The 27,259-nt window shown below is 38.1% G+C and overlaps 1 protein-coding gene across 2 annotated transcripts in view; it reads left to right on the forward strand.

Moving 5' to 3' along the window:
• The window catches only part of ADCY2 (adenylate cyclase 2), a gene marked incomplete at its 5' end in the record, with an annotated part of 433,407 nt that overhangs the window by 325,266 nt on the left and 80,882 nt on the right, over positions 1–27,259 (forward strand). For both annotated transcript variants that reach the window (XM_082650879.1, XM_082650880.1), the window contains 3 exons: positions 2,917–2,986; positions 5,568–5,665; positions 21,391–21,475. In XM_082650879.1, the coding sequence (XP_082507005.1) occupies positions 2,917–2,986; positions 5,568–5,665; positions 21,391–21,475 (253 nt within the window). The remainder of the gene's footprint in view (positions 1–2,916; positions 2,987–5,567; positions 5,666–21,390; positions 21,476–27,259) is intronic.

The raw sequence follows: 27,259 nt of genomic DNA on the forward strand, positions 1-27,259 counted from the left end.
CCACCTAGATGGATGAGATAGGGAGGGTGGGAGGGAGATGCAAGCGGGAGGAGATATGGGGATATATGTATATGTATAGCTGATTTACTTTGTTATAAAGCAGAAACTAACACACCATTGTAAAGCAATTATACTCCAATAAAGATGTTAAGAAAAATAAAATAAAAATTTAAAACTTTTTAAAAAGAAATGTGTACTCATCAAGAATTATACAACCATTTCTTTTGGGGGAGGATAGGACCTGGATTCTTCTTTTGCCTCCAGCTTCTACTAGTGCATGATAAATTTGGTAGAGACGGCAGGAGAGAACAAGCTGTTGTATCTAGATCAGTCAAAGAGCCAATGATTAATGCTCTCGAAGACTGTTGTCAGTTACTAGCTGCCCTTTATATATTTGCCATAGCTTGGTAAACTGTTGGTTTTGGTGGGTGGGAGAGATGACTGCTCACTGAAGGATGTGCAAAGATTGATATATTATCATTTTCTAGTGTAATGAATCCAAAATTGTGAATCAACAGTTATTTTATCTATTATGGCAAAACGGCCTTATGGCTAATTAGTTGTACAGCAACTCTGCTTGCAGCCAAGATTCTTATGAGCAAATACCTTGAACCAACAATTGGAATTCCGTCCTTTCCCCAAACATCCATCCAGGGATCAAATCTTATGAACCTGTGTTAGGTGTTGGGGACACAAAGAAAGGCAGACTTTGTCTTGAGGGCTTCCTGTCCACCTGCAGGACAGACAGGTAACTAAAGCCTAGAAAGATGGGGGCCCCACTAACCAATGAGGAGCTGGTTTTATCTCCACTTTATAAATTTTGCTCGCATTTTATTTCCAAGCATATATTATCCAGGAGCATTTTTTAAATAGAAATTTCATCCGTAATAAAGAAAAAAAACTTTTTAATAAGTTACTGGCATACATTATTCATAGGATATCCATAATGAATGCACAGTTCTAAAAAATGAGTATAGTTAAAATTTATCTTAAATTTTATTTTCTGCTTCTTCTAATATTAACCAACCTTGGATTCCTCCAACTAGTGCCATAAAACAGAACAATAACCTATCTCTGCAGCTGGGGCAGTCATAATATCAAAAAAAAAATTATTTTCCTGATACCTAAAGCTTATAACCTTGAATCCAAAAGTATTTTTAAAGTTCTCACTCTTAATGGCAATCATTCTAGAATACATGACTGACTTCTGGGCCACAGTTGAAATTGCACTGTCTGTGGTTTAGTCTCCTGGGAGACTCAAGTTCATCGTGGTGCGTGTGCTGTGAGCGTCTTCAGAACTGTCCCGATGTTCCAGGCACATGGCTGTCCAGGTAGCCCTGGAGATGTTCCTCCTCAAATGAGGCAGTGTCCTGGGTTAACTGGGTCAACCCTAATGTGAAACCTCAGTGTACATTTCGACCTGAGTCTGAAATCAGGAGGTGACTGTCCCTGTTGATTATGTGGTAATGTGTGACAGTTCACTTGGTCTTTGTTCCTGGATCGTCAAAGGCCTTCCCCATTTGTCTTTATCTCCCAAATACGTTGCAGTTAGTCAAAATCCATAGAGATATGACCAATGGGTTGGAAAAGTGCTATATTTAGGAATTCTTGGGAATTGATCGTTGTTTTCACAGGTATAACATTTTATCTCTAGAAGTATATATATATATATATATATATATATATTCTCTCTGCCTATATATAGATATATAAGTATAGATATAAATGTAGGTGTAGCTATATAGTTATATACACTTGGAAATATATACATAAATATGCAGGTATTCGTGCGTAAATACTACATGCATATACATATGCAATTCAGATAATTATATATTTTAATTATAAAAGTCTTTTTTTAAAAAAAAAATCAGAAAGTAGAAATAAAAATTCCTCAGTGTAGTGACTTAGCCTAGATGGTAATTTATTTTGTTCGTATTAATTTCTAGGTATTTTTCTTGATGCATAGATTTCAATTTTTTCTTACATTTCTGTACTCATGGCTATAAGAATGTGAAATCTCTCTGTTTTCTTAGCTTTATTTCATAAACTGTGTGTTTATTTTACTGCAAAATGTGTGACTGTACCGGGCATCATATGCCCAGCTTGCTGGGTCATATACCCAGGGTGGCCGTTTAACCTGCGATTATACACAATGTTCTAGTGAAGAAGAGTTTTGTCTTTAAGGTCTTTCTCTATCTCAACTGCTTTCCCAAAACAGATTTCTGAAAGTCAATCAATGTATAAGAATGTTACTTCCATATGCCTTTTATTTTTCAACATCTGAGAGATATATATGTATTATGTATGTGTGTGTTTATGTTGGCATCAATGTACTGTTAGTGGTCTGACCTGATTGCTTCTTATATTAGTATTTGTACCCATTTTTTGAAATCTGTATTCAAGCATGACTTTTTTTTTACTTTATAGAAATGAAAAACATGACAATGAAAGTATTTTTAGTAAGTGTGAAAGGAGTAAAATCTTCTTGCCTACATCTGGAAGCCACTCTAAATATTTCTGATGCTGTGTGATGTGTTGCTTGCTATAAGCTAAGAAAAATGGTGCTTTTCTCTGAACCAGATCCTTTAGGAGATGAAAGTAACATGTGGTTTCAGTAAGACATCAGGGAATAAATTTATTGACGTACTTGAGTCCTTTTGATGACTTATCTCCCTGATTATTTAAGTTGGATAACTTGAGTTTCAATTTGGTTTGACAGTTGGTTTGTAATATAGAATTTTCAAGGAGAGCAATATGTGAATAAGCATATTATATTTGCATATCCTGTTAACAAACCTAGATTCCATATTTGGCATTATGAAGAAAGAAAAATGCAAGTCATTTTTAAAAAATAGTTCCAGATGTTTGGTTGGAGGTTTGGTTTTATAATGTGTCTGTTCTTTATATTTCCAGGCAATGGCTCAAGTCTGAAGACATTCAGAGAATCTCATTGCTTTTCTACAATAAAATACTAGAAAAAGAAGTAAGCTATTTTTTTCTTCAAAATCAATCATTTTTCCAAAATATTAGTTTTTTAAAAATTCCATCATGAAATTGTATTCATAGCATTTTACATGAAACATTTAAACTGCCTCTAACCATATCCGATTTCTTTCTAGCTTTTCCTGTGGTTCTTCCAGGCATATATCGTTTTACCACATTTCTGGTTACCAGGTTTCTGTCTTTGGCTAGTCACCTCTTTCAACACTCCTGTTAGTAAATGATGTCTGTGTGATGTGGAGCTAAGGGAAAGGGAAGAAGTTAATATCTTGCTTTCTCAGTGAGAAATTTTCTTAGAAAAGATTTTAAAAGAAAGCAGAATCCTTTCTGACAAATTTACAGTGTCTTTACACAAATTATTTTAACTTTTTGATAAAAATATGAGATTTACATTCAACCCCTGTTTGGGAGAATTAGAAACTTTTAAGTTTTGTTGCATCTAAATACTTTCACATTTTAACTCCTAAAGTAGAGCTATTTCAGGCACAAATAAATAACCAGACATTTAGTTTATACATGTCAAGCTTAACCAGGATTTGCTAAAATGAATTAAGTAATTATTGCAGAAAGGACAACTGTTCTAGGTTGGCCTTATTCATTTGCCTTTTTTTGTGTGTTGATCTAGAAAAAGAGCAGGTTAGAGGTAATTTGCACCATCTAACCATATAATTATAGTTTTAGTTTGAACAGAAGCTACTATGTTAATGGCAACAGTCACAGCACAGGTATTAAAACTCTGTTGAGAAAATTCAGTTCATTGTTTTATGGATATTGAATGGACATAGAAAATATCAACATTCTTTCCAAAACTCATCAAGGTTGGATTTTACAATTACACCAAAGCTTTCTTTTGTACTAGTTAGTGATCAAGAAGATCAATTTTCTGCTTCTAAGTCAGGGACTTTGACTGCAGAGAGTTTACCAAATTTATGTTTGATACAATTTATTATTATTAAGCAACTTAGACACTAATGACTACTTGCTGTTTAAATGTTAAATTATTTCCTTCCTGATAGAAGTTCTTTTCTTTGATTAATACCACAAGGAAATTCCAAGTCATGTCTCTGCACAAAGCACATAAACTAAGGACATAACTGAGTGCATAAAATATAATCACATTTCAGCAATTATGGTAGCAGAGCTTCTTCATCAGCTTTGTAAATTATCCTGGCTATGAAGTCACAAAAGTCACCAGAGAAATATTCTAGTAAACAGAAAATGATCATTATTAAAACATGCAGCTTTTGCTGACATTCCCCATGTGTACATATTTGCAGAGGCAGACTTTAGACAGCATTGAGATTTAAGCTCACTTTTTGTCCTCCTATTCCCAACCTGCTCTTCAGGCCAGCAGGAGGGGTAAAAGGCAGCAAGACATAGAGGAAGAGAAGCCAGACCACCCAGAGGTCCATCATCTGCACCAAAATCCCAGAGGCTAAACCCGAGAAATACACACCTAACTTCCCATAACTTGGGACACGGTTTGTGCAGATACGCTAATGCAACCTGCCAGCATTGTCAGGAGGCTTCAATAGCATTGCCACAAAAACTTGATTTCCTTTAATTTTATCATAGAACCCTTGTTTGAGAGGCAATAGTGCCTCGTGGTTGGAAGCCTGGGTTCGGGAGCCAGTCCAGCGGGATGAAGATTCTGGTTGCACCATGTGCTGTGTGTTTCTAAGAATGTTAATCAGTTGTTCTGGTCCAAAGTTTTTTCATACAAAACTAGAGACAGCAATAGTTCCTGCCTCACGCAGTTGTTGTGAGGATTAAATGAGTTAGTCCGCAGAAAGCCTTGAGAGTGCCCGGCACACCATCACCAGAGTCAAGGGGACATGTGGCAGACTGAGTGCAGCGTTGGCTGGCTTTTCCTGCATAAGCCAAGAAGGGCAGCCCCAGGCGGGCAGCTACACTGGTCAGTTTATGATCCTGGATGTTATGGAAAGCCATGTGAAATTGCTGATTATGCTGGGCAAGTAGAAAGAGTCCAACAGCCAGGCCCAGACAGGCAAACAGATGTTTCGTAGAGGACAGAGCCTGTTGGTCTTCTGTCTTATAATTTCACTCACCACCTCTCGATAATAAAATAAAAAGCTAAAACAAATAAATAAAATGAGAATATTGCATTTCCTCAGTACTCTTCAAAAGCAAAATATGGCTATATGAAAAGTCAGTTGCTTTCCACAAGCAATCTCGGACCTTAGACCCACAAGAGAAGCAGGACACCTGCACAGTTCATTGGTCCATTCAGTTCACTCACTCGTCTTTCTGGCCAGGTGCTCTGTCTCCTTGCTGGAGGGATTCGATTGCCTCTACATGGGTTTCTGAACAGGTCGACTCACGAAAGTCATGGTCTTTGAAGTCACGCTTTCACAGCTCGTTTGGAGAGAGGAAGCTCTCGTTGCCAGAGGTGAACAGCCACTGTCCTTAGGTTGTCTTTCTCCACAGTCTGCAGGTGACGAGTGTGACGGATGAACCAGGTACAGTTAGATGTACCTGCTGGATGACTGTTTCAGCCCTTGTCTCAGACAACCTGTCATTCCTGGTTTCTTTTCCCCCCTTAGTACCGAGCCACTGCACTGCCAGCCTTCAAGTATTACGTGACCTGCGCCTGCCTCATATTCTTCTGCATCTTCATCGTGCAGATCCTGGTCTTACCCAAGTAAGTACATACGGTTCTACGTTGTCATTCTCACTGGGTGTGTATTTCTGCTGGACTCGGTTATACTAAGGGTTACGAGAGGATGCACAGTTTCCAACGGAGCGCTTATGTAACATGGGTGGGCGGCAGGCAGGGTGGGGAGAGGACGGCGGGCAGGGGAGGTGATTTCAGGCTCTGTGAAGCTAAGTGGCCCCCATGTCTTACTCAGTTTTAGTAATTTTGAATTTTCAAAGTGGACATGTTGATTGACCTTCCAGGGATTTTTTAAAAAATAAATTTAACCATTTTACTTTGATTTCCATATTATTCTGATGCTCATGTCTAAGAAATGTAACCCAGTAAGTTTACCCAGAAAGAGCAAAATCACCAGATGTTGTTTCTAATAAACAAACAACACTATTATGTATTGAAAGGACAAAACCTGCTCTGGGCTTACTTTGCCCACCCCTCCATTCTGATTTCATGTTCTCCCTGAAGCCCACCCTCTCCGCCATCTCTGAGTGTTATGAGTCACTGTCTAGCTTGCCCCTCCCAGGAGAGACCTGGGTACAGAGAACTGGGTAACCAGATTTCACATTTTTCCTCCTCCTCGTGAAAACCCAATCACTCCATGATTCCTAGGTAGACGTTCTCTTATACCTTATTAAGGAGTGGAATATAAGTCAACTGACTTTCTTTAAAGAAACTGATTTTTTCTCATCCTACAATCTAAAAGAAAATGCTTGTCCTTCTTTCAATAATTGGGGATAGGAAAGAAATTTAAGAAAAATTTTCTTTCCACTCATCATTATCTCTTTTGTAAAGCCCACAGCGACCATTTTCAATCTAGTTGGAGTTAGTTGTATTATTGCATTTAACTTCAGCGGTGCAGCCAGCATTTGTGGGCAACCTGAATTGCTGAGTCTCATGAAGATGCTGAGCAAACTAGAAAGAAATGGTCTGCCTTTCCCTTCATACCCCAAAGGATGTTCTTCTGGACAACTAGCCAATACCAAGGCATTTAAAGATTAATAACAAGTGATCGTATTATTCATACATGTACAATCCCAAAGCTATCTGCCCCCTTTTAGAAGAGGTTCCCACTGGCCACCCCCTTCCTCCTCTTTCCCCCCATAAATGAGCATTGAAATACATTTGCCAAATGAGTTCTTCCTCTAGACTTACACAGTCTTCAGTGAAATTTGCCAAGGTCAACCTGTCAGTTTTCCAATGGAAAAAAAAAATGCTAACAATTAAGCTTCTTCTAAGTTCCAGGCCTCTGCCACATGGTACAGGAGAGAAACAGCTGTTCCTGCACAGACAGGGCTTATTGAATAGTAAAGCCGAAGGGCATGTAAAAGTGATGTAGTTGAAACAAGTGTTACCAAGGGGAATGAGCCCTTATTTATACTCTAAAGTAGAGACCTTCATTCATTTTTCTACATCTTCCTATTGGATGAGTATTTTCATATTTTCCACATCACAATTAAGACAGGGTTTATCACCTACTATTTGGGAGGGGAGAAAGTGACCAGAGCGTTATAAAATACGATGCCAAAGAAGACAAAAGGACTTCTGGGGACCAGGAAAAACATTCCATGGAATTTACACTTTAAAAAAAATCAAGTTGGTGTCTTTTCTGTCTTCGCTTTTATTTTTTTGTCTCTTTTCTGTTGTGTTGTTTTATGAGAACCCATCGAAGTTCATTCCCTCAGGCATCATTACCAATTATTGTGTTTCTCTTGAGCAACAAGTTGGATTTTGAGCATGAGTGTTGTGAAATAGGTACGGGTCACATTTCCCTCTCTGTGTTGGCAGTTAGAAGGCGCAGAGTAAGGTCTGCGGATGCCTTTCTTGGAGACTTTAGACCTGCACTTTCTATACCGGCCTCACAGTATAGTATAGTATAGTATAGTATAGTCTTTTTCCTTCATTTTTCTTTCACGTTAATGTCCTAATTTTTCTTTTTTTAAAAATTCTTACTCTGAAATATTTCAAAGATACAGAAAAGTACAGAACATAATATAATAAATATGCATTTGCACACAATCCAGATTTCACAAATGTTGAGCCTGTGTCATACTGACTATATATAAGTTTCTGTGCTCTTGGGGACGTTATTGGTTGGGTATGCTTCCTGTAAACAGTACCTATTGTTATGGGGTTTTTTTTGTTTATTCAATCTGATATCTTTTTGTATATTAATGTGACTTTATTCCATTTGTATTTTGATGCTTTTATTGATGCATGTGGACCCACTTCTACTCTCTTATTTTATATTTCATTTACTTTGCTTTTCTTTGGTTTTCCCCATGCCCCAAATCTCCCACCTTCTTAACCTCTAAAGGATTGATCAAGTTTTCTTTATTCTTATTTTTCCTTTACTATATATATAGAACAGGGGGGAGAGAAGGGGGATCCTATATAGTTTCTTTCAGTGATTACCATTGAAATTTTAACACATATTCTTAGTTTAATAAATTATCAAGTTAATCATTATGTCTCTTCTAGGTAATTATTTCTTAGGATTTTAGTTCCAGATGGTAATTACAGTCAATATTGATTTAGACTTACTCACATTCTTTATCATTTTGTTTGTTCATCAGTGCTTTGTAAACATTATTTCTTCCTACAAGTTTATACTCCTTCTTGCTGATGTGTGTCCTTTATTAGTTCCTTTAGTTAGTATCTGTGAGTCGCAATAGCTCCTTTTTTTGTTTGTATTAAAATATCTTTAGCTGCTTTATTTCAATTTACCCTTGAATAATAGTTTGGGTGTAAAATTCTTATTTTCCCTTACTATTTTGATGATATCATTACATTGAATTTCAGCTTCTGTTGTTGCTAAGGAAATATCTTCTGTCAATCCCATTACATTCCTTTGTAAGGAATCAGTCTTTCCTATTTGTATGCATTTCAGCTTTTTTTTGCGGGGGGGTGGCCAGGATTTTTACTGTATTGTTTCTAGATATGCACTTGTTCTTATTTCCCTACGTGACTAGTTGTGATTTTTGTTCAGTCTGAGGATTCTTGTCTTTGCTTAGTTCTTAGCAATTGACTGCCTGTTTCACCTCACATATTGCTTCTCTCTTTTTCTCTGTCCTTTCCTCCTAGAACTCTTATTAATTGTACATTGTGCTGTTCATTCTGTGCTCCAGGTCCTGTAATTTTTCCTCAAAGTTTCCACCTCTTTAATTCTTTGTGCTGCATTCTGGTGAATTCCTCATGCACAATGAGTTTATAATTTCAAAGATCACTTTTTCATATCTAAGAAGTCTACTTTTTATCTGAGTTTTTCTTATAATTCTCTATTTTGCCTATGCTTTATATTTTTTTCCATTTATTTTCAGATTTTAAACATGTTGTATGAAAATATCACTTGTTTCCTTCTGTTATTTATGGTTCATAAGTGCATGAATTCTGTTATTTACTCTCACTATTGTCTCTTTTGTGGTCATGTGTCTCCTTCTGTTATCTGTAATTTCAACTGTGAGTTCATCAAAGCAAGGGTTTAGGTCCATGGTGATCTCATGTGTTCTGAGTTCTGAAGGTATCACTATGATATAGTTTTCACTGTATCTCTGCCAGGACCTCTGGGGTTCACCAGTTCAAGCCACAGTATTTTTTAAAAATACTTAGGTCATGTGAGTTTGATTAGCCCCTTAATGTGGATCAGGATTGGGGATCTCAGTTGTCAAAGATTATTCCTTTTCCACTTATGACCCTACATAGGTACTTGGCATCCCTGAAAATTACCAGGCTGTTGGGCATAGTTTTTATGTTTCCTGATAGGACAGGCCTTTATGCCTTCTGACTTTATTCAAGAGCTCAGTTCTAGTTTTCCATTGAGAAAGTCCTGTGAGCATCACCAACCTTGTACTGACATTAAATCTCACATTCACTCCATGGCATGTATCAGCCCCTGGTCCCTCCCGGGCCATTTAGTGTCAGTGCCTCTTGGCATTCTACTTTGAATACCCTCTGTGTGTCTAGTGTGTTCTCTTCCTTGCTCTGAGTGCATCCATTTAAAAATAATAATTCTGTTATATTTTATGAAGCATGTTTATTGAGATAATGCCGCGTCTCACTTTTTCTAATATGCCCTAGCTTGTTTTTAAATATGCTGAGTTACATTTTTATTTTGTTTGTTCTTTTGGTAAACTGCTTCATGTTTTGGGGGGGGTGGGGAAGGAGAGAAATGATTAAATGAGTGAGTAAATGAATAAATAGTGAGTGAATGAATAACTAAGGAGGAACTTATGACCTTGAAAGGACCAGTAAGGGGAAGTGTTTCCCTGAAAGGGGGCCTTACATCATCCCTTTTGGGCCCATAATTTTCAAATCTGGCTCTAGTCTCAGGATTTGAGCAGATGTAATTAAATTATTAGTTGGCCCCTCTTTTTGGAGTTGTTCTCTCACTTCTGTCAGCTTTGTACTATAACTTTATCAGAAATGTGAGCTACCTTCAAAGACCAGAAATGAGCGAGCATGAGTTTTTACATTTTTTAGTAGTTTCATTCATATTGTCTGCCAAACTAAATAGATTATGTTAAACCATTCATGGCAATTATTAAAATAAGAATGTTTTTTTTCTAATAAGGTTCAGTGAGATATCATATGTTTCATTACCCAAGCAAAATTAAGAATAATGACATTTTCCTTAAGGAAAATTAATAGCAAATTATGATATAAAATGTCTCTATTATTTCCACTGAGATTCTTTAATATGCATTCTGTTACTCATGTTAATAATCAATGCTCATTAATGATTTAATAATCATTTCGAAAGAGTTGCTTTTATTTTGTTATCTTCAAAAAGGGGAAAAAAATAGGAGAAAGTTTAATGGTAGAATCGTTCATGTCCATTGAAAGAAGGCTTGGTTTTCTAAACAGAAATGGTGGAGAACAACTTTTGTGAAGGCAGTTTTCTTTGGTGGGCAACCAAATTGGTTGGCCCCCATATCGGATACCATGAAGGTAATTTGCTCCCTGCGTACCTTGATGCAGTGGATGTGAATCTTTGGGCAAAGCAAAAAGTAAAGAAGGAAGAGAAGGGAAGGGAAGGGAAGCAAAAAATGAAGCAAGATAATTCTCACTGTCCAAGATAAATGAACCAGGTACCTTTTACTGAGATGAACAATATTCAACTCTGGATTCAGGTCACCTGAAAGTAAGGAAATGCCTCACAGTTAGTAGCTTGAATATAAGTTAGAAGTTTTATTCCTTCTCCATAATCAAAGGCCCGAGGTCCCTCAGATTCCTTGGGAGTCCTGGTTCCCTCCAGCACACAGCTCTGCTTTCCCTAGAGTTTGGTCCTCATCTTCATTTCTAAGATGGCAGCATCTGCATTCTGAGCAACAAGATGGAGGAACAGACCCAGAAGCAGAAGGCAAAAGCATTTATAACTGAGTCTCTGCGGATGCCTCCAAGAAACTACCTCATGACACTTTGGTCTATAACTCAAGACTGAGATCTTAGTCACATGTGCAAACCTAGCTGCAAGGGAGGCTGGAAAGTGTAGCCTTTAGTCTGTGTAACAGGGTGCCCATCTGGAAACTCTATTATCAGGAAAAAATGGATTTCATGAAAACCAGTAATCTCTCCAGGAATGAAAGGTGATTTTAGTTGTGATTACCTATATGTCACTGATACAGTAAGATTTGAAGGACAATAACAATAAAAAGGGAGCTGAATACGTTTTTACTCAATGAAACAGGCCATTATACTTTTACTTTGTATCTGGGCAATATTCTGAGCATTTGTAATAAAAATAGAAATCCATAAGAGAAATTCATACATACATTCTGTCCATCATTTGTGGAATCACTCTACAGCTGTTTATCAAGCTATCGTATACCAGGCATAGTTCGAGATGCTGGGGAAGCAGCAGTAAGTAACCCCCCAAAAGTCCTTTCTCTCATACAGCTTACATTCTATTAGGAGGCACAACACTAATGTAATAAACAAATACATATTAATTCAGTTGTAATAAGCTTTAAGAAAAGTTAAAAGAGTAGGCTACTATAGAGTGAGGGAAGGTGGTAATTCAGATGAGGGCTGTCAGGGAAGGCATCACTGATTGAGTGATATTGAAGAGAAGTCTGAATGAATTGAAATGAGAATTACGTGGATATCTGGCAGAAGAACATTCTAGATGATGGAAGTCACAGGTGTGTTCAAGGACCAGCAAGGAGGCAGGATGGCAGGAGCAGAGTAAGCCCTGAGAGAGTATGGAGATGGGATCACAGGAGCAGTGAGACGGGCAGGTCGTGGTGACCTTCACAGGCTACTGGAGAACTTCGGATTGAATGCTGAGTGTGATGAGAAGCCCTGGAAGGTTCTCAGCTGAGGACATGCTGTGGCTGTGCTTGGGGTATTGTTCTTGCTGTTCCGGAAGAGGGAGAGAGGAAGACCAAGGAAGATGATGGTTTGCACTTGAGTAGCAGTGGAGGTGTAAAAAGTGATCAAATTCTGAGATGTGTTATGAAGAGCGATGAGGAAACTCTTGCTATTAGATTGGAGATGAAGAATAAGAGAAAGCTAAGTTCTGTGGATTGTTTTGTTTTTTGTTTTCGGCCTGAGCAAATGGAAAAATTGGGCAGCCATTTACAGAGAGGGAGACGCCAGAGGAAGGAACAAGTCAGAGAGGAGCATAGAATGAAAGGCTCAGCTCTGAGCATCAAAGGCATGTGTGTGCATATTAAGTGTCCAGGTGGTGGGGCTTCATGGTGGGGAGGGGAGGGTGTATGTGAGCCAGTGGCTCATGGAAAGAGTCAGAGCTGGAGTCATAATTTGGAAGAATCAGCGCGTAGGTAGTATTTATATCCCTGGGAGGTGATGAGCTCACCTAAGGAGTGAGTGTAGAAAGAGAACACCGCAGACCTTCGGAAAATTCAGGTCTTCAGCCCTTATTGTTGGCATGAAGTGGAAGCTCTTATCTCTGCCAAATGTAACTCCTTTTCCCTTTCCAGCCTCACAGGACTTTCAAGTGGGCGGAACATCTCAAAGCTGCTAAGTCCTATTATCGGAGAAAGGCTGCAATAATCTGTAATGGTGATGAATATTTAAATGCCTTTTCTCCTTTTCATTCTTCGATTCTTTCGTTTAACAAAGAACCTTTCATTTTGAGGTTCTATCACCTATCACTTAAAGAGGGGGGGATTTTTATTATTTCATGCTAATGTACAGTTAAAGTTTTTTTTTTTTCCTTTGGTTCTTATTATCCTTGCTAAATACCATGTAACAGACGTAAACAGAGCTTTGATGAGAGAATCTGCATCATTCTCAGGGGGAGGAAGCTGAGGGCACAGAGGGAGAAGGGATACGAAAGTCATCACATTAAACAGAATTCCAGAGAAAGACACCGTTATGTACCCATAGAAGTGGTTTATAATTAATATAACTCTTAGATTTGGGGGGAAGGATGTATCTCTCTGCTGCATTTTTCCTGTCATCAAAAGTGCATCCGCATCTCCATCAGGACCACCTGTAAGCGATAAACTAACCGGCAGAAAACCAGAAGGAGCAAAGACCTTGTCTCAAATCAGCCTTTTCCATATACTGTAACAATACACTGTATTAAAGTGTCCAAGTCAAAAATTACCACTAAGAAGTGTAATTTTTCTTGCCTCCTGACAGGGGAGAGTCAAGTTTGCTTTACAGTGAGTATATAAATCAATTATGCCTGTTTGTTTTTGAAAAAAAATTTTGCAACCAGAATGTTAATTAAAATTGATTGCATTACACAAACAACCAGATACTGTTCACTGTATCCATGCTTAATGAGCCTGAACACGCTTTTGATAGAACAGGCAGGATAAATGGTTATATTTAAGAGCTTTTGACCAACCATGAATTTGCCTTAGGGTAGTTCTTGTTCTCTGGGATGAAAGTTACATTCAACCAGACAAGAATGTCAATGTCTGGACTGGAGCACTGGACAGCCCACCCCGGTGGAGCAGGTCACCCCGAATGTGAGCCACTCTAGGTCTGGATCTCAGGTTGTGACATCATGTTCTGCATACAAGATCATATCAACTACACAGAGAGATAGTTGTACTTCTTCCTCTCCAATCTAATGCCTTTTATTTCATTTTCCTGCCTAATTTCCCTGGCTAGAACCTCCAGTATAACATTCCATAGAAGTAGCCATGGCACACGTACGATCTTGGGAGGAAAGCATCCAGTCTTTCATTGTTAAGTATGATGTTACCTGTGTGTTTTTCAAAGATGCCTTTTATCAGGATAAAGGAAATCCCTTTGATTATAGTCTGTTGAGTGTTTTTATAATAAAAGGGTGTTGGACTTTGTTATACTGAGCTATTGAGATGATCATGTAGGTTATCTTTCCTTTATTCTATTAATACAGTGTATCACATTAATTGATTTTCAGATATGAAACCAACCTTGCCTTTCTCAGATAAATCCCACTTGGTCACGGTATATAATCCTTTTTATATGTGACTAGATTCAGTTTGCTAATATTTTGACAAGGATTTTTGTATCTATGTTCATAAGAGATATTGGTCTCTAGTTTCGTTTTCTTGTGCTGTCCTCGTCTGGTATTAGTATCAAAGTGACACTGGCCTCATAGAACCACTTAGTAACTGTTCTGTCCCCTTTATTTTCTGGAAGAGTTTGTGAAAAGGTGGTATTAATCCTTCCTTAAGTGTTTTGTTGAACTCACCAGTGAAGCCATCTGTGCGTGAGCTTTTCTTTGTGAGTAGTTTTTATTTTTGTTTTATGTTTTAATTACTAATTCAGTTTCTTTACTTTTATAGGCCTATTCAGATTTTCTATTTCTTATTGAGTCACGTTTGATAGTTTGTGTCATAACATACTTTTAAGAATACTCATTCCTGCTTTAATGAGCATTTGTCATCCATTCCACCAAAACACAGATAGTTCATCATATCAGGACCACTGTTTTCCTTTATCTACCTCTCGTCCCCCTTTAATGGATTCTGACGTTTGAGAAGAAGCAAAGTAGGGGTCATCAGATACATTAAGGAAAATATATCACCAGATACTGTTCACTGTATCCAGTGGATTATTATAAAATGTGGGAGTCAAATTTTAACACGCTTATTGTTTTCTTAGGCTCTAATATAGCTGTTTGACCCAATTCCAGAATGTCCAGGATTTCTATCAAGCATCTTCATGGTGGAATAATTATTCCTAACAACGAACATTGAAATGCACTTTAGAAAACAAGAGCCTATGAAACTCACTATAGTACATGAATCTTTTATTTAAATTCTGATTCACAAAATAAGTCATATGATTTGAATATAGATTAAACCATGATAACTATCATTAAATCTGTTGAGATTTGTGTAATTAAAGGCCAGTATAATCCATTATCACTCATCCATTCGTAAGGAAATTCAGCTATGGCATATCCTATGGAATATATAGATATTGTCTCCATACTTCTAATTAAAACTGAATGGTTGGCTCTTTTTCAAAGGGAAAAGGAAGAAAGTTGAAGTAACTGATTTTAATTATTCCTAAGTTTCCATCTAACCACTAATGCTATCATAATACCTAGAAAAAAAACTTGAGTTAAAGGATTAGAGTCCTGTAAAGAGAACAGAAATGGCCTCAGGTATTTCACCATGGGAATTTAATAAAGTGAAGTGCTTACAGAATGAGGGGAAAGCTGAGAAACGAAACAGGAAAGCAACCAAGTGGTGAGCAAGGGAGGAATCTGCTACCACCCTAGGTTTGAAAGGACACAGGAGGGACGTGGTATCACCAGAAATGCAGGATCCTGGACTTGCCTGCAGAGGCTAGAACCATGACCATGCAGGATTTTTCCCCGATAGGGATCTGGAACCTCAGAGACAGCAGGAGTTGCAGCCCGTTCAGAGAATGGCTGCTACATAGAGAGTAAGGAGAGATACCCATGCTTCCTCCTTCCCCCTTCCAGTCATTCCCTGCTACTTCCCATTGGCCAAACCTTGTTAGAACCAGTTGGCAAAGAGTCTGGAAAATGGAGTTTGTAGGAGATGGAATGGAAAAGTGTTTGAAAACAAACAGGAAATTACCAGCACACTTAGTGATGAATTTTCCCAAATTTGTTGAAATGCATTAGCCTCCAAAGGCAAGAACCTCTGTGAACAGCAAGGGGAATAAATATAAATAGCACTACATGTGGTGTGTTATACTCAAACTGTTGAAGCCAAAGAAAAAAAGAAAGAAAAAAAAAACTGTAAATGAAGCCAGAGGAAAAAAGACATTTCATACAAGGCATCAGTGATGGAAATATTGGCTGACTTCTTATCAGAACCACTGATATAAGCATAGTCAATCCTGAATTAAATATTCAGTAAAAATATTCCTTTTCTTAAAAATGAGATGAAAGATATTTTGCAAATGAAAGAAAGCTAGAGGAATTCATTACCAGCAAACCTATAGTATAAGAAGTGCTAATGGAAGTTCTTCAAGCTGAATTGAGATGATACCAGAGGCAAACTTGAATCTACAGGAGGAAATGAAGAGCAGAACATGCTTAATATGTAAGAGTATAAAAGACTCGACCCTTATATTGTATTATTTTTTCTAAAAGACTGCTGATCATTTAATGCAAAAATAAGAACTACACTGAGAATTAAGATGCAGAGAAGAGCGGGATTGTATTGTTGTCAGGACCTTATGTATTTTCAAAGTGATGCAATATTAATGCTAAGTAACTTCTGATAAATTAATCATGTATATTTTATTTCTTGGGCAATCACTAAAAAGTACAAAAAGATATAGCTAAAAAATCAATAGAAGAAATTAAAAGTCCTATGAAAATATTAGATTAATGAAAAATGGCAAAAAGGGAGAAACAGAACCAAAAAGACACGAGACAAATAGAGAACAAATAGTAAAATGGCAGATTTAAAATAAAGAATATCGACAAATATAATGGACCACACCATACAAGCCAAGCAGTAGGACAATAGACAAGAGATGGTAATATGATAGGTTTATTATTAAATGTATAAGGACTAAACACTCCAAATAAAAGCATGACAAAGCCACGTACTGTCTACAAGAGATGCTCTTTAAATACAGAAGGAAGTTAGGTTAGAGTTAAAAAGATGGAAAATAGAGATCATATAAACAGTAAGCATAAGAAAGTTACTGTACATATGTTGATATCAGACAAAGTAGACATGAAGGCAAGAAGTGTTAACAGAGATAAAGAGCAACAATAGAAAATTGAGGAAAAGTTCAGTTTGTCAGAAAACATAAAATCATTAAATGGCGTATACTTAAAACACAGCTATAAAATACTTGAAAGGAAAAAACCTGAAAAAAAAAAGAGAGAATTAGACAAATCAATAATCAGATTTAGATATTTAGTATCCCTTTTATATCTTACTATATATAAGGATATTGAAAAGCTGAGCAAGATTGTCAACCTATGAATTGGCATTCATAGAACACTAAGTCCAACAGTAAAATACATGTTATTTTAAACTGTACATGGAACATTGACCAAGATATAAAATAAAATCATCTCAACAAATTTGAAAAGATTGAAATAAATATGAAAAGATGAAAAACTTACAGACATACCTAACTATACCAACGCCAACTTAGAAATTGAAAACAATAGAATATCTAAAAATAATCCCAGCTATTTCAATGTTAAACTATATACTTCTGAATAACCTATGAGTCAAATTAAAAAATCAAGACAAAGTAGAAAATGTTTGGTATATCAAAGTAAAATGTGTGGACTGTTTCTATAGCACTAATTTAGAGAGGATTTAGAGAGCTTTAAAACACTTATATGTGAAATAAAAGAAAGTTAAAGTCAGTTGTTTACATTTCCAACATAGGAAACCAGAAAAAGATGAACAAATCCAGTGACTAGAAGGGAATATATACTAAAGAAGAAATCAGTAAAACAGAAAACAACCAACAGAAAAAGCAACCAACTTTTGGCTAAAAGTTGGTTCTTTAAAATTTATTTTAAATGCCTAACCACTAGCAAGACTGATCAAGAAGAAAAGAAAAGTAATCACAAACCACCCAAGCTAATAATATAAGGAATAAAGTGGGATTTACTACAGATCCTACAGACTTTAACAAGATAAATATGGAATGTTATGAACTACTCAAGGCCAAAAATATCTACAATTTAGATAAAATGCGAAAATTCATTCAATATACAACTTATCAAAACTGATGTGCATGTAATCAAAATTTAAATGGGTATTTATCTATTAACTGTATTAATTTTTTTTTTTTACTCAAGTGATTTCTGTGTGAATTTTACCAAACATTTTAAGAAAATAAGATAGAAAGAACTGGTCAAATACTAACAAATTTCATAATTGTGAATGGATGAAAGTGTCCTGTTCTTGGAAAGACACTCAAAGATTGAGGCTACAAGCCAAAGGCCACTTCTGTGCCACCTTTAAAAGATCTAGCTAAAATTAAAAGATAGAGAAATGTTGGAAATAAAGGATGGAAAAGAGTTATTTCAGGAACCAGCTTACAAGAAATAGGAAAGCTGCAATAATATAAATTTCTGACAATATAGAGTTCAAGTGAAAGGCATTTAGCATGAAAAAAGAGACATATTACAGTACAGTCACCAAGAAAAGTTAAGAATCATAAATCTTTATGCACTACAGCATCTCTCTGAAATAAACAGACACTATTAAAATGTTCAGATGTATTTACAAACCCACAATCTTAGTTGGAAATATTAATACATTCTAAAATTGACAGACCAAATTGAGACAGTAAGTCAGCCCACTGGGGATCTAACTAACTCATCAGGCTCTGACAATAGATATATTGAAAGAACATGCTTTGTTTCCAGCAAAAAGAGAATATAAATACATATCATTTTTAGACATTCATAAGACGTAATAGAAATAGAACGTATTTATCACATCACAGAAGAAAAAGAAATTGTCAAAGTAGAAATAACAGAGACCACAGTCTCTGATCAAACCTAATGAAATTAGAAATAACAAGGACAGACCAAAAATAAGCTCCTTGTGTAATTACTCTTGTATTAAAAGGAAATGGAAATTGAAATTATAGGCTTTTTAGAAAATAATGGCAATGAGTAGCTATAAATCAAAAACTGGGGGATTTGGCTAAAGCAGTAATTACAGGAATATTTATGTCCTTAAATGCATTTATTAGAAAATACAAAATATTGGCAGTAAATGACAATCAAGAAAAAAGAACAATGAAAGTTTAAATAAAGAAGGAGGAAGGGTTTTTTTTATGTTAAATCAGAAACCAATAACATAGAAAATGATCAGAAAGCATAGACCTTAATTATAAACCAAAAGTTCATTCTTTGAGAAGTTCAACAAACATGCAAAGCTTCAAAAGTTTGATCTAGAGAGAATAAGAAAAATAACCTTAAGGACAAGAAGAAATCGCTTCAAATATGGCTACTTCTAAAATTATAAGAGAATATTGAGGAGATTATTTCATATTCAAAAATCTAATGAAATGGATAATTTTCCGGGAAAGTTGAACCAGTAAACATGACAGAAATGTGACATGTCTACTCCAAAAACAGAGAGGGGGTCAGGAATACAACTATGTGGATTAGAAAACTAATCAACTGTGTGCACCCTGACTGTACCACTTGGTAGGGGTGTAACTTTAGGCAAGTTTCTCAACTTCTCTGGGCATCTGTTTCTCTTTGGTAAAATGAGGTAATAACAATAACTGCTGTCCAGGATTACACATACATATAAAGCCTTTAAAACAGTGCTTGACACATACATAGTCAATATCCTGTCATCATATTATCATGTCATCACCCCATCACCATCACCCTCACTATCAGCAGATGGTTTTATAGCTGAGACTTACCAAACCTTCAAGAAGAGATCAGTCGTATTTAAGCAGTTTCAGACCTGAATTCCCTGGCGATCCAGTGGTTAGGACTCCGCACTTTCACTGCAGGGGGCACAGGTTCGAACTAAGATCCTGCAAGCCGCAAGGTGTGTCCAAAAAATAAAAAATAAACAGTTTCAGACCTAAGAGAAAGCTATAATGTTTCTGAAGTCAACCTTATGCAGCTGGCATCACCTTGACACCAACAAGGAACCAAGAGAGCACAGAGGCAAAGAAAACCCATCAGAGCTCTCTTATAAGGATGCATGAGAAAGACGGCAAATGGGAGTTTAGCAGATGAGTTCCTGTGTCTCTCCTGGGTCACAGGAGTAACGAGAGCCCTCCGTACACTCCCTCCCTCCACACTGCCTGGCTAATAGGAAGCTCTGAGAGTCTGTGATGGGGAGATGCTGAGATTTTGGCTTCTAAGGAGTGATGTCTGAAAAAAAGGGGTGTTTGGGATAGGGAAATAAGGAGGCATACGGTGCTTCCCTTTCCTAGGCTGTGAACCACTCAAAACAGGGATGACATTGTACTCGTCTTTGCACCATTCCAGCCCAGCATGGGCCTGGCCATGAGACTAGTCAACAAACAGGTGTATTTGGTATATATACACCTTCCTAGCAGACACTTATTGTTACTCATAAGATGTGAACAAATGTCATTATCAGGCCAGGTATTTGAAAGCATTGTGCACCATGTCTAGGAGCTAACTCAGTACCTCATAAATATATCATTAGGTCAGGTTCAAGTGCATAGTGGTTTGAAGTCCAGGTTTTGTAGATCTTGCTTGATGTGTAATCATCTCTCAAGATAGAGTAGGTGTCTGAGTCTGAGCTGAGCGGACCCTTCCCATCCTGATGGCTTGAGGGGATTACTCAGTTCACTGATTACTTGCCTCTTTTCCCTCCCCGAGGGGCTCACAGCTGTGCACTCACTGGGCATTTCAGCTTGTTGCTGGTTTACATCTGAGTCTTCCTTTCAGTGGATTTACTTTCAGAGTGCCCGTACTCTTCTCAGTGCCAGTTTTTCTGTCTCTTCTGTATCTCTAGCCAACCTCATTAGCAAGAGCTTCCATTGTGGCTTCAGGTATCACTGACCTCTCTTTGGATGCTGCATCTGAATTTCATCCAATTATTCATTATGGCTCATCTTTTTTAATACCCCAAACACTGCTTCCTTTGGATTACATGACGTTTTAAGAGGCCTTGAATTTTTTAATTATTTAAAGGACCTCTCGGAAATGCATACAATTCTTATGGCCACATTTATCTAACTGTAACCTGTCGGTGGCAGAACCTGTAACTCAGTGGGCACATTTTTCACATGATCACAGGAAGCTTGTGTGTTCATTGGCTCATGCAAGATTGTAAAGGTCACGGTCTGTGAAATCTTTGGACAACCTCAGTAAACATTTAGCTGCATCAGTCTTGAAGGAAATTGTATCTGGTTGGATTGTCCTGGGGAGGGTGAGGACTCAGTGTTTCCAAGCAAACCAGATGAGGCTCTCCTGGAGGTAGCAGCTGCCATCAACAGAAGGGAAAAGGGCACCGAGATGGACGTGATCAGGTGTGGGCATGAGAGGGCTGGTTGCAGAGGCAAGTCATAAAAGGATGGTTTTTCCTTAATGAAGAACTGATGATTGTAGGGCAGTTTTAATGGGTCATAGCAAGTTGATCAGACACAACCATAGATGTTTTTCTATGGACGTATCTTTGGTTTGTTTTTAGCTCCATTTTCATTTCTCAAGAAATTAGGGAGGTTTGAAGTCCTCATTTAATGAAACCCTAATTAATCCAAAAGTATTCATGATGGCTTTCCAGAAAAATCAAAGCTATCCCCACACTAACCTGTTCCTTTTTGTTTCCTGGTAGAACGTGCATTCTCGGGATTTCCTTTGGAGCTGCATTTCTCTCGCTTGCCTTTATCCTTTTCGTCTGCTTTGCTGGACAGCTTTTGGTAGGTACTTCAAATATGGAACTTCTTTGAAAAGTGTGCTCATTGAATGAAAACTGATTTCTTCCTCAAGACAGGGAGCTTGTTGATTTACTGTTTCAGGAGATATACATCCAAGTAGAGAAATATGGACTCTTCATGTCAACAGCCCAGAGTATAAACTGAGGCAGCCCATGCACAGCCAAGACACTAATCTGAAGGTTACTTGAAATGTTGGCTATCATGCTATAAAATTGTATTTATGTTTATTTGTTTCTGTCAACATTTTTTTATCTCCTCTAAGTTTTCAGAGTATTTATAGCAGCAAATACTAGTGTAATAGGAGGCTTTTAATGACCGGGAGAATTAAAATGTAAACCAAATGTGTCTTTAATGTCAACTTTTAAGGTATAAAGTTTTGGAAAATATGAAAATAGCAAATGTAAAAATAACTCTTAGTGCTTTAATTTAAAACTAGTCATTGTCAGCACTTATGGTTTAAATGCTAGTTCAGGATATAAGAATTAAATCTCACTGTATTCTTGAGTCTAAAGCAAGTGTTGCTGGGTGACCCTAGCTCCATGAGAGCACCCTAAGAAAGCCAACAATGAGGGCTTCCCTGGCAGCGCAGTGGTTGAGAGTCTGCCTGCCGATGCAGGGGACACGGGTTCGTGCCCCGATCCGGGAGGATCTCACATGCCGCGGAGCAGCTGGGCCCGTGAGCCATGGCCACTGAACCTGCACGTCCCGAGCCTGTACTCCACAATGGGCGAGGCCACAACAGTGAGAGGCCCGCATACAGCAAAAAAAAAAAAAAAAAAGCCAACAATGAGATAGGAGTGCCAAAAGACAGTCAAGGTTTCATTTTGTTCATCCGAGGTGAGTTGAAACAGGAGAGGCCACTATGAACCAGACTCCAAGCATTGGGTGCATTCTAGTTGGATATGTGAAATCACTTGGCCAAAAAGGGTTGAGATTCCAAAGCATGTCCCTACCTCTGGAAAGTAGACACTGCCTCCTCTGCCTTGTACCTTTGCAAACTTTTGTGGGTTTTGTTTGCTAAATCATAGTTTAGATGTTTCCAATTGGATTGGAAACTCTTCCAAAAGTGAAACTGTTGTTTCTGATTTCCTCGAATACACACATGGTATCTTGAGTCTCTTAAAAATCCCCTGAAGACCTTGTAGGTTGTAGTGAAGATTGAGTAACTGTTGACCACGGGAATCCTTGTCAAGTTCTAAGATACAAGGAATTCTTAACATACAAGGGAGCCTGACTTTCTATGTTCAGATTTTCCTTGGGTGGAAAAGCACACAGACTCCACCCTTTCTCTTCCTGTCTCCCAAAAGACTTCTGCAGCTGTTTCTCAGGTTTTCAGAAGAGGAACGGTCATTTGTGGTTCCACTGGAAATCCAAACCCTGTTCTAATTAAAGCATATTCTACCACTGTGTCTAAGTAGCCATCCTTCTCTTTTTCTGTTCCAAGGAATCCAGTCTTGGGGGTGGCGGGAATGTAGTATATATTTAGGGTTTCAAACTGACATTTCTTTCCACTCTCTAAGTTGCTGTAGGAAAGAAACAGAGCCAGAGGAGGGAGAAAGAATCTCCTGAGCAACTTTGCTGCCTTGGTGGGAATGCTTTGCTCTTATATAACGTCTCCCCTCTCAGCCTTGGTATAATCTGACCTCACTGTTGAAGCTTTCATGGCTTTTGGTCCCTCCTGTACCTGCCAGTGGTGCCTCAGGGTGTTCAAGGTCCAACATTCCTGGCTCCTGTTTCCTCCCACTCCCCGAGGGCTTCCCAAGACTCTGACACCCACACACCAGATGCTAGGAAGTTCTTAACTCTGTGTTGTCTCAGAGAGAAAAGTTCAAGACTGCAAATGAACTAGTGTTTAATCTCCTCCTCACAGGAAGCCTGTACTTTGCCAAAGTGGTCAGGAAGACCAAACTTGAAGACATCTGGTCTTTCTAAACTTGAATCAATAGGATCTGTGAATGAGTCTGCCCCCAGAGGCCAGCTGTGATGCTTGGTCCAGATGTAATCCTGGTAAAATTCAAAGAGGAATTCTTCTCATTCCAGTAATAGGTTCTTTTCACTCTTTAAAACATTCTGAAAGGATTTTTTTTTTAATCTTTCAACATCAAACATAGTCATGCAGAAGGCTTTAAGTGTGCTTTCTAGTCTACCCTCCAAATTCGGTCAAAAACTACATATATCACCTTTGAGACTTTGGTTAAGTCTTTTCCAAGCCACAGTTTCCTCACATGGAAATTGGACATCAACCATCCTCACAGCTTCTCGGGATGATTGGAGATGTTAAATGGTAAGGACCTAGCAGGATACCAACAGATTTTCAACAAACAGCTAGCATTATTTTCCATCACTGCATATTTTAGAGTGCCTATTCTTAGAGCACTTAAGACAAACCCATTTTTAGGCAACAAACAACAGCATTAACTTTTTAAAAATTAATATGAGTTCTCATAGTGTTTTGAACAAAGATCAAAATGATAAATGCTTGCTTCTGTCTCTTTAAAAAAAAATTTAGTTCTTACATGTGACATTTAATGTAATACTTGTGTCACTCTACAAACAGCAAATTTAAATTGAAGAAGAAAAGAAACCTATGTATATCACAAAAATTCCACAGTGGTCATAGAGAAGTATGAGGTTTTATTTTGATTTGCACTTACTTAGGGATTAAATACTGAGTTTATGAAAGAATGCTGAATATCCCAGACTCATCTTCTATTAACTGATGTTCACCTTCTGAAAACTTAAATGCCAAAGGCAGTATCAATGCTAATATCGGTATTAAATTCTCCGTATGAAGAAAGAAATTAAAATACATCTGTGAAGGAGGTTGAGAAAAGGTAGGCCTGACAGATATTTTTCCTCCAAGACCTTTACCTTTATTATCCTCTGTTGCACAAAAAGTGCAACACGGTAGATACAATCGATGGGTCATTGTTCTGCTGGGTGTGATAAAAAGGTAGAGAAACATCAAAGTGGGCAGAAAATAAGAGTGATAAGGAAATGCAATATTTTTCCCATTGATTAAAAAGATATGTGTTCAGTGACACATTCAGAGAAAACTGCCAGGGTATGTGTTTGTTATAATCATGATTGCTGTGGGAAGCCCGGCCTCTCCTCTCCCTCCGGTCACCTTAGCCCACACCTTCCCCGAGGCTCTCCCAGCAGTGCTGGCCCTCCCCTCCCCGCCATTGCCCACTTCTTAGTTCTTGCCCATGAGGGTGGGCTCTGCACCTGCTCGCCTTCCTAGAAACTTTCTCAGGAGCATCACCAGCCCTTGTGATGTGTCCTTCTTTGAGCACCATGGGACTCAGGATCTGCACCATGTAATTTAACACTCGATCATATAACATCTCTCTGACCCCCATTTTTTTTTTACTTTTTGGTGAGTGTGACTGCTGTTTCTCCTTGTATATAGTAGGTTCCTTAAGGCCAGGGTTGTTTCCTACACTTGCTTTCTATCTCCCAGGGAATCCAGCAGAATGCCAACTTCATAAACGAGTTTGTAAGAGCATATGCTAAGTAAGCACTGCTGGACTTCTCTGATTTCCATGAGGTTCTTTTTCCTTTCTCCACTCATCGGGCTCCATGGAGCACCTCCCTTGTCTCACCAACCCTCCCCCATTCATCCTCAGGCAGAGTTATGTGCCCTGAGAGCCCGTGTTCATCCTTCTTTCTCCAGATGCCCTGGCGTGGGGATGGGCTCTGTGTGTAAATGAATGTACGAAGGACTGAATTGTGGTCCCTGGCCCTCATCTCACTGCACTGAAATTCCTTCTCACGCACCGTGATTCCTTGACTCTGATGTGCTTCGGGCTGACTTCTCCTTTGGAAATAATCTCCTAACCTTCATAAACTAATTCTGAAGAGCCCTCCTTTTCCACCACTGGCTTCCCTAGTGCCAGCTGTTTGGGTTTCCTATTTTCTATTCTGATTGGTATTCTTTCAGGTGAAAAAAAATCATCAGTGAGTTCACCTCAGCCCTGTTTTTTTCATTGAGTATTTCAGGCACCTGAAACACAAGATAAATATTTAATGTCGGTTACCTTAAAGGCAACGTCCTGGCACCACTGCTCAGAGAACATCCCACACCCACCCTCGCCCCGACTTGACTTCCCCCAAGCTCACCGCTCTGAATTCAGCTCGCAGTCACCGCATCCCTGCTCCCAGTTCTGGCAAGCTCCTGGCTTGCCTGCATCCTGGACCATCATCCCGTGTTCTCACTTGTCAGACCTCCTTCACCGCCTGTGCATCAGTCCCCTTATGAGGTGCTTAGCTTTCTACAACAGACACTGGTTAGCATTTCACAATTGTAAACTTGAGAGCTGAAAGGGCCCCAAGAGATAACCTTGGTCAGCCCCGCATTTTGTGGATGAGGAATCCAGGACTTGAGATGCCATTCGCTTCAATGAGTTCCCGTTTCTACATACTTAAAAGTTTCCCTCCGTGAAAAATAATGCAGGAGTTGTAAGCAGATCTCTTGAGGTTGGAGACGGAGGCTTTGGATCAGGATCAGGGATGTGATCACTATAAGATCTGCAAAGGTTTCCTGTGCTTGGATGAGAACCTTCAGAACCAATGTAAACTGCTTATGACGGGCAAGATTCCATGAACAGTTCTGTATCTGACCTCACTGCAGTTTAGAAATAATAAATGTTATATTATATTAAAATTACTCTGCTAAGCATGTTATATAGGCTGGCTCATTTAACCACACAAGAGTCCTTGGAGGGAATGCTTACTCTCAATTAATGAAACAAACAGAAGCCCACAGAGGCTACAGAATTTGCCCTGTAGTGTAGAGCAAGTAGGTTTTGGAGCCATCGGAAACAAGCCTTAGAACCCTTGGAGGCAGGTTCCAGAGGGTGCTAGGCTGTGTGCGGAGAGTCACTGGCAGACAGGTGCTCAGAACTAAGCAGGGATGACCACATTGTTGGTCAGGGGCCATCATGGCCCTGAGGTTGTCTCTGGTGACTGCTAAGCATCAGTTGGTCAGAGTCACATAAGTCAGTCAAGATAACCTCACATAGAACCTAATTCATAGTCTAGTTTTCCAATATATGTAGCTGTTGACCCAGTTTCCATAAAACTGGATTCTGGGCAAGGTATAACTCCATCTTAAGAGTCATTCAGTAAAATGGAGGAAAAATGTTAATTTATAAGCAGATTTAAACTCAAAAATATTCTAATAAGAAAACATCCTTAATAATAATACTTTGCAAAAATGTTTTTACATATGTGAGAGCCCTTTAAAGTGCATTCAATGTATATTATTTTATTTGATAATCCAAAGAATCCATTTTATCTAAGTAGAAACTAAGATGTAGAATAAGAGATTGTATTTTCATGACACTCAGCAATAAAAAATAATAATAGCCGTCATCATCGTAGTAGTAATAATAATAAGTGCATACTTACTGCCAAATTTAACTTTCTAAACTACCTGAAGTAGACTTACATCTCTGGAAGAAATACAAGAGATATAACTATAAATAACACACACACCAAAAAAAAAAAAGCCTCCTTGATGAAATGTATTTTAGAAGGAGTATGCCAGATTCAGCAAATGAAAATGTTAGAAAATGTCAGGAGAATTTTTTTCTCTCAATGTGGTTTTCTTGTGCTTTGTATAGCAGAGATAATATGATATCAGCCCACCAACGTTGTTCCAGGCAGAGATGAAAGCACAAACACAGAGATTGTCTTGGGGAAGGAAAGTAGGTCACACACCAGCTGATAAAAAAGTTTTCTACCCACAGGAGTGTTTTTTCC

This window comes from Grampus griseus (genome assembly GCF_964374135.1).
Source record: "Grampus griseus genome assembly, chromosome: 3".
NCBI lineage: Eukaryota > Metazoa > Chordata > Mammalia > Artiodactyla > Delphinidae > Grampus > Grampus griseus.